The sequence below is a fragment of the Podarcis tiliguerta genome (genome assembly GCF_965153285.1).
Source record: "Podarcis tiliguerta genome assembly, chromosome: 1".
Classification (NCBI taxonomy): domain Eukaryota; kingdom Metazoa; phylum Chordata; class Lepidosauria; order Squamata; family Lacertidae; genus Podarcis; species Podarcis tiliguerta.
In genome coordinates, this window is record NC_139534.1 from 83,800,579 (window position 1) to 83,809,110 (window position 8,532).

Here is an 8,532-nt window from a genome sequence, read left to right on the forward strand (position 1 = left end):
CTTGCTTTGAGGACAAGAAGGCTCAAACCCTTCTGACTTCCATCTGGTGTGTGCCTGTGTGTGTGTGTGTGTGTGTGTGTTTATTGGCAAACGCTTTGCGTACATCAGGCTTGCACAACCCGGGACTTGCCAGGCTGAAATTGGCTCGCCAGCCATGCATTGTAAGATCTGCCAGATGTTTGGTACCTCTCTGTGTGCTTTCAGGCCCTGGCAGGCAGAACACAATGCGTGGCTGGTGGGAAACAGCAAAAAAGAAAAACAGGATGCGTTTGGGTTATCATACTTGGTTAGTGAGCTGCAGTTGGCAGACCTGGTAGGTCACAAGTTGTGCCAGCCTGGCTTGGAGCATTGTGGCAGACAGGTCAGTAGGCTAAAGTTCTTAAGGCTTTATATAAGCATTGCATTGGAACAAACGGTTAGGTTCACATAGAGGTTGCCTCCTTTCTGCTCACCCAACAGCCTTCACTCTCATGTGTGTGTTCTGGGTAAGTGCTTCCATGCTCATTGAGCTACAAGTGAGCCTTCAGTCTCTTATACAAAGAATGGAGCAAGAATATGAAAAACTGAGCAAAAGTTTTTGAACTTGTGGTTCTCTTTTGTTAAATCTAGGTGTTCAGTAATATGAAACTCTGAAACTTCATGCACAGTCATAATAACAAACAGCGCAACTGTTTTCCATGTTGCGCATATATATATATATATATATATATATATATATATATATATACACACACCCACACCCACACCTACACCCACACCCTCCACTGCAACTAAACATTCATAGCCCCATTTGGCTCTGCAGATTTAAGTCCCAGCTCAGACATAGGCAACAAATCATGGCTTGGCCATTGTGAATGGGCTTTGCTCCCTGGGCTTTCTTTCCCCCTAGGATACTAGGATTTGTTTCCTTGCTCGGGCAAACCATTGGTTGCGCCAGAAATGTCTTTCTCTTGCTGCTGCTGCCCCACAATAAATCTGGCTGAATCAAGATCTCCAATCAAATATTTGGGACAGATGGACTCAGATATTTATCTTGAGACTAATCTGACCTTTAAAGGCCAAAGGTTCCCCACCCCGCCAATAGGCTGTGGGCTAAGACAGCCTTCCCCAAGCATGCTGGCCAGGGCTGAGAGGAGTTGCAGTCCAACACATTTGGAGGGTTGGGGAAAGCTGAACTAAGGTTTGTCTGTCTGATAGTAGTTTGCTTTTAATATCTTCCTCCCCCTTCTCCACAGCTGGGCTTGTTTAATTTGTCCGTGGTGAGGAAGAGAGTAGGGGACAAGCGCCATCTTCTGGTGACTTGCTGTTTTAACACTTGGCATTCTTTGGCTAAGTTACTGGTTTGAGGCGGCATGTACGAATGGAGCTGAGCTATTGTCTTATCTTTAAATTACTAGCACTCTGAAAATTCAGAACTCTGGGTTGGATCCAGAGGTGCGAGAGCAGAATTAATTCTGGGATTGCAATGTTCTATGAACTGATGTGCGAGAGGTTGCAGAAGACAACGTGGGTTTATTAAGCTTGTGTTTGTTTCTCAGTTTTACAATCTTAAATTCATTAAATTAAATTTCTGCAGCAATTTGCAACATTTAAAAAAAAATCCTCATGAAAATTCTTCAGTATTCTAGTGTGCTTTTCTCCTTTTGTTCCAGACTAATGCACACATTTTTGCAAGCAGTTTCTCCTACTATACTACATTTATGTATATGTTATTTTTACCAATATATTCCTTTTTATGTGTACTGTTTCCTATATGCATTTATGTAAACATTGTTCGGTTGGAGAACCACATAACAAAATGCAGTGTGAATTTTGAAGGTGGCTGTGTTTTGGTTCTCAGATTGTTTTTGAGTTTGAATTTGATAGAGTTGGCTTCCGTGTGGACGGAATCGAATCCCTCCCCTACTTTTAAGATACAGTGATTTCTTTCTTCAATGGCAGCTGTCTTGCTGTGGCTGGGCTGCACCAGAAAATTGGAAAAACAACACTTTCCTCCAGGACGGAAACCAGACATCCTACCCTTGCTCTTGTGGCAATGACTCGACTAACTCCCTCTCAGAAACAGGCTTCTGCTCTTTGGGTACTGTTTCCAACACCACAACGGTTGAGGACTGGCCTATTAGAAAGCAGGTGAGTGTGTCTGACAATGGACAATCTTAATCCCATTGCAGGAGGTTGTATAAGGGCAGGTGTAGCTAAACCTCAGTTTAGGGGCCCAATCTGCCACCTCAAGCAATTTTTTTCCTGGCCACCCAACACCTGACCAATTTGGTGGCAGCACCAGAAGGGTGGAGAAAAAAAAGAAATAGTTTTTTAAGTAGGTGCAACACTGGAATGGGTAGCGCATGGTGCCCGGATGAAGAGGCAGTTGCAAATTGCTGCCTCCCCTGTTGTCAGATTGAACATTTGAGTAGAGAGCATTCTGTAGTCCCTCTCCCCCATGCAGATCAGCTGAGGAAGGGAGGGGTGTGTGCCTCTGTATGTTGCCATGTGGGTGTCCAGGGGTGCCCACGTTTGGCCAGTCCAACCCCTGGCATAAGGCTCCCAGCAGATTTATCAAGGCTGAATGTTGTTGGGATTCGTCCAAGGAAACGGGGGCAATTGGCAGGCCCCCAGCTAGAACCAGCCCACCGGCTGGCTGCCGGGCGATCTCCGGTCCTTGAATCAGCATGTAACTGTGACTCGAGCTTCAGAAACCTTCAGAAGCTGAGCACGCAAGCCAGCAGAGTAAACTCTTCGCAACAGAAGGGCAGATAGAGGCTGTGTAAAGCGTATTTACAGGCATTTTATTCAGCATCAGGACAAAGGGAAAAACATGTCTTCTCCCCTTCGTGTCCAAGCAAGCAGCGTGAGCAAAAGCTGTACACACAACGGAAGTTCCCAGCAAGCTTTGCTGGAATGTAAACAGACATGTGACATACAACAACTCCACACACCTGTTAAGGTGGAACGGAATATCATAACAAATGTGGCCCTTGGCCAAGAAAGTGTATCTACCCCTGTATGAGAGTTTTCCTGACCTTAAAGAAAGATAGTAAGCTGGAAGACGCCAACAAGGTGCAGGCTGTGCCGTTTCACAATACTAAGATATTGCTGTTTTCTGTATGGACCTAATTTAACACAACGTCTGGAACAGAATCTAGAGATTCCCCTTAAAGGAAAAAGACCTCTTCCTGAGGCACTGAAGAGCTGCCACCAATCAAAGTAGATAATATGAAGCTGGGTGGACAATGGTATAAAGCCTTTTCACATGCTCCTATCTGAACAAACCCCACCTTGCTAATAAGTGGGGAGGCGGAGTGAAGATCCTTTTGCATGGTATTAAATGCTTGGCAAATCATTTTTCTCACCCTTTCGTTTACCCCCAGGGCTGTAGGGAAGGTGTGCAGAATTGGTTACAGGAGAATCTTGGCATCATTCTCGGAGTCTGTGCAGGGGTTGCTGTCATTGAGGTAAGATTCCTCCCGCCAACACACACACACACACACACACACACACACACATACTGTTTTATAGAATGCATCCTGGACAGATGGATCTTGTACTTAGAAGCAAGGGACACAAGGTGTGTGAGCTCCACACACCAACATTGCTCATCTGGTCCCATCATTACTTAACAGTGCTATGCAGTTGTGGTGGCTTCTGAGTTGTAGATGCTTCACCATCTCAGAGCAGCGTACGTGTGTGCAGAGTCTGGACTGTAATTGTCTCGTGCTGACAACTCCTTTCCCATTTCTTACCCAAAACACTTGCTGGAAGTTAACACTTTAAGATTGCGTTGCTTTCTCTGCCTTTGTTTTCTCTCATACAGGGGTCTTGCCAAAACAGCCAGCACTGCAATTAGATGTAAAAAAAATCTAGCCTTGCCTAATTAATGGAGTCTGCTGTCAGGGACCATGCTGAGGAGGGCTGCACTGAGGAGGAATGGTGGTAGCCTCCATCTTCCCCTGCTCCTGATCAGGATCCTGAATCTTCCCAGGAGCAGGAGGACAGTATAGATTTGGAACAGTGGTTTGCAGAGGGACATAGTTCAGAAGGCAGAAGCTGGGAAAAACTGAATGGGGAACAGCTAGGAGAAGAAACATGGGAAGAGAGAGGGTTAACAGATTCACAGTCTCTGGACAGCATTCCTTCACCACCCTCCCCAAAGTTGAGAAGAGCCCAGAAAGTGGCAGAACAGAAAGCACAGAGGGTGCAAGCTCAGGTTATAAAATGTAGAAGTGACGTAGATTAATAGGGACAGAAGGGGGTGGACTCCTTAATTGGGAGCACCGCCATTATTAGTAGATGTGTTCTTTGTTCTCTTGCTGTGATTATTGAAGTTTGTAACCTGGAAGAAGACTCCTTTTCCTTTGTTCTGCTTATCTACTGCCACGGGGGAGGAAACCGATTCCCTAAAGCCTGACATCTGCTACTTACGAACTGAACACTAAGAGGCTTTCTTGCCCAGTTTCACTTTATTGCAGTGCTCGGCTTAACAATAAAAGCGGTTTTTTTAATGAATAAAGAAGGGGGGAACTACCGATTATTTTTATCTTATTCGTTAAATGTGTAGCTTGTCTTTCCTCCTGAAAGTGGGCTGAGGCAACAAACAAAAGATAAAACAATGTCTGGTGTGGTGCAGTGATTGCAGTATTGGACTGGTCTGTAGATGGCCACGGTTGAAATCCCCACTCAGCCATGAAGCTCCTCTGACCAGCAGCTGCCTCTCTCAGCCAAACCTCCCTCACAGGGCGGGGAAATGGAAATTAGCACAGGGATCCCCCAGCCCTGGGTGCTTGCAACCAACTGTCTCTTTGACCAGCTTCATTTTTTGCTTACTCTTTGTAGCTCCTGGGGATGATTCTCTCGATCTGCCTCTGCAAGAACATACACACTGAAGACTACACCAAAGTGCCCAAGTACTGAGACTGCTGGCCTCAAGAGCTGTCCCGGAGCTAACGGGGCATTTCCTCCCTCGTACCCAGACTGTCTTCATCACTTACCATTCCTCCTGTGGCATCCAGCATTGCTATGGATCAATTAGGCTGCACCGCGGCTATGAATTCTCTGAGGGATCAGGGGCTTGAGCAGCCCCTCCTGTTTCTTGACTGTTCTTCTACGAAGCTGGCCATTTTAAAATCTTCCTCCGCTCGTGTGATGCCCTGCACCTTTACTGCCAGCAGCACGCTAGACAGCCTCTTCTTTGTTTTTATCCACCTCTGACCCATTGTGACTAAGCGTAAAATGCTCCTTTTTCTTTTGCAGCTGCCTGCTACCATTGCTTTGTGTATTAAGTTCCACTAGGAAGAACTTTTGGGGGCTTTAGCTGTTGTCGGTGGTTTGGGGGGTCTCTCCTAAAGAAATCCATGCAGTAGAAAGGAGAATCCTTTCTCTAACCTGACACCCTGGCCTTCCTTAAACTCACTTCCTCAGATCTGTTGAATTGTGTCTCTTGAATAGTTTTGTATAGTTCTGCTATAGACCCCCCCCCCCCCCAAGAAATGTTCCCTTTTCACTTACTGCACCATCTTCAGTGACTTCAATCTGATGGAGGATTGGCCCAGGCCCAGGCTTATGATGTCGCCAGCTAGTAGTTACAGGGGTGTTGACTTGGGAGATTGGATTTTTGTACAAAACAAAACAAACCTTATCTTCTCTGCCACACTCTTCTTCCTTTCTGAATCTGGTTAGCTTGGAGGCACTTTAGAGACCACACCCTATAGCATACGTGAGTCTGCGCAGGCTCCCTGGAATATGTTCTTTGGTTGCCAACTTTTTTTAGAGGCGATGCGTTATAATGTGTTGTGGTAAAAGAATATATAGGATCGGTGGCTTTTTCATACCAGTGGTGGCGGGGGAGCATTTGCTCTGACCCTTAGCTTGTGTAGCGACTCCTTCCTGTTAAACTAAATCTCTGTTTGGATGCCATCTTAATTCAGAGACTCATTGCAGCAGGAAGCCTCTGTATCGGTGTTTCACTGGGAAATATGTTTTGCACTCAACAGCCATGCTAGATTCTGCTCCAGGACTGAGAGCAGGGAGGGCAATGCAATCCCATGAGGGGAATCCCTTGCTTTGGGGACCGCAAAACTCCGGTAAGGCCTGTGGAAAAAAGAGGGCCAGGTGGTAGTCTCATCCAGGTTAAGTGATTGCTCCTGAGCCACACGACACTCACTGACTGTTGCATGGAAGGCTTCCATTTTAGCACTAAGATGGCACTTAATGTAAACTTTCAAATTTGGACAAATAATTCTTTTTTTTTTTTCATATGCTGAGAGTCCTTAATCTCCTTGAATGCACAGGCCAGCAGGGCGCGTCCTAGCACAACACAGGAAGACTTGTGTAGGGGAGATTCTACAAGAAGGCATGAACGATTGCCCAGCGTGCAGATTTTTTAACAGGCTTGAGGTGGTCTAAAGTACAAGTCCCAAACCTGAGAAGAGCCTCTCATATCTCCATGCACCTCAGAAAACATTTGCTCCTAGTTCTTAAATAATGACTGGTGGTGACAAATCCAGGAAAAAGCTATTAATAATTTGTTTTGTTTTGAGGGTAGAGTTAAATGCAGGAAGAGCACCATCAAGGAATCTGCCGGCCCCATGTTGAGTCCCTTCCTCATTTAAAAGCAAACAAAGCTTGCAAAAGGGATTTCTCTGGGAGTGATGGTTTTTGCTCTTCTCACCTCCAGCCTGGTCTTTCCTTTTCCTTTTTCCTTTTTTTGGAATTGATTGTAAAGCTAGGTTTTATATTCACCTCTTGTGCTTCGATTGATAAGCCGCTTCGATTGATAAGCTGTTTATGCTTTGGTTCTTCTCTCGGATTCAGCGCCGAGCGGAAGGAAAGCTGAGCCCCTTCTGGATTTCTCCTTTTGTTTTTAGAAACCTCTTCCAAATGGAAGAAATGCATGTACAGATTTAAACAAGTAATGGGTGGGTATTTCAGTAATAAAAAGATTTGCTTAAAAAAAAAGTGTCTTGTCTTTGTGTAGCATTCTATTGAAGTGGCCTCAAATATGTTTAGATGCCACGAGAAGAACGGGGAACTGTAATGTAGAATAATGCTGAACAGTCAATAGCGAGTGTCAACATTGCTTATGCTGATTAGTTTTCATTTCGCAAACAGAACTCTCTCTCTCTCTCTCTCTCTCTCTCTCTCTCTGTGTGTGTGTGTGTGTGTGTATAGTTCATATATTAAGTACGTTTTGAACAATGGGCATGATAGGAATTGCAGAACGCTAATCCTTCAAATGGCACAAGACATAGGATTGCATTTGATAATGGTGGAAATGCTTGCTACCAAAATCCTTGGATAATAATCATGAGCAGTCTGGCCACCTTACTCCTACGTAACTGTCAACCAGTGATCTTTAGCATGTGTTTAATAGTACCATTTCCTATCCACTAGGGGGTGCTGGTGCTGTATGAAAATATATTACTGTATAAGACAGCAGCCCTTACTCAATTGTCTTGTTCTTGGCATGGAATTTGTTCACTTGGATGCATGTTAACTGGACAGTGTACACAATTCCTAGTTTAGACTATCAATTGGTGCACTTTCTCTGCCCTTTCCTAAGAATTGCTGGTGTTCTTTACAAACTCCCCACTGAATTCTAAAGTGTCGTCGGTATAAAATAGTTCTCCCAGTTCATTTGGTAAATAAGACTTCCTAGGAGTTAAGAGTCTAGAAATGGGATATTTCCTGTTCCTGAGGTAAAACTTCTGTTGTAGTACTGTAATTGTTCTTGGGGGGGCAGGGAAGGGCGCTAGACCACCTGAACAGTGTCAGTTTAGACAAAGAGGGTAAACACCCAAACTGAATATGGAAAAGTGCAAGATTTTAATGGTGCATAATGGTGCGCGACAAAGGAGTTGAGATGTCCTCTTAAGTAAACCCAATTTTGTATGTAACTAGATGACGCTGTTTGAAAGTTGCAGTCTGTGATTAGCTAATGCTATAGATCCATGTTAGGACAAACATGGATGATTAAGGGCTTATGCATTCCTCTTCCTCCTCCTTTTTTTAATTACTAGGAGGGGGCATAGCAGTAGGCAAAAATAGTTGAGAATCTCATTCCCTCCCCACTTCTCCATTCCTTTCTCCTACAGCAAGTTTGCTCCTGAGGGGTTTAAAAAAAAAAAATTGCAAATTGGAAAACGGACTTATTCACATTTTAGTGTAGTTTGCTTCTTAAGGACATGGCAACAAAGAATTCTAAAGTTGCTTCCACAGTGGCTGTTACTTTGGAAATCACCATTCATCATTCTCTCACCTTTTGGAGTCTCCATCCAAATCTTCATAAAATTCTGTGTTGTCTTTCTTCTCTCTCTTTCCACCCCTGGGACCTTATTGCTGGTTACTTTCTCCCCTGTTTAAATGCAATTGCAATACCAGCCTGTGTAGTGTGGAGGGCAAAACACTAAGGAGGGCTACTGTGTCTTTTATTAGAACCTTCCTGTTTGTCATTTCTAATCCTGTGTGTGCTTTTATTTAGAAAAGGTAGGTCATTACTAAAGAAATGACCCCTAAGAACTCATTTCCTATTGCAGGCTT

At 44.4% G+C, this 8,532-nt stretch overlaps 1 protein-coding gene across 3 annotated transcripts in view; it reads left to right on the forward strand.

The window, feature by feature from the left end:
* Positions 1 to 6,951, forward strand: part of CD82 (CD82 molecule) — a 69,284-nt gene extending 62,333 nt beyond the window's left edge. For all 3 annotated transcript variants that reach the window (XM_083442465.1, XM_083442466.1, XM_083442467.1), the window contains 3 exons: positions 1,942 to 2,130; positions 3,369 to 3,452; positions 4,831 to 6,951. In XM_083442465.1, coding sequence (XP_083298591.1) covers positions 1,942 to 2,130; positions 3,369 to 3,452; positions 4,831 to 4,908 — 351 coding nt within the window. In that variant the 3' untranslated portion in view covers positions 4,909 to 6,951. The remainder of the gene's footprint in view (positions 1 to 1,941; positions 2,131 to 3,368; positions 3,453 to 4,830) is intronic.
* Positions 6,952 to 8,532: the final 1,581 nt, after the last annotated feature.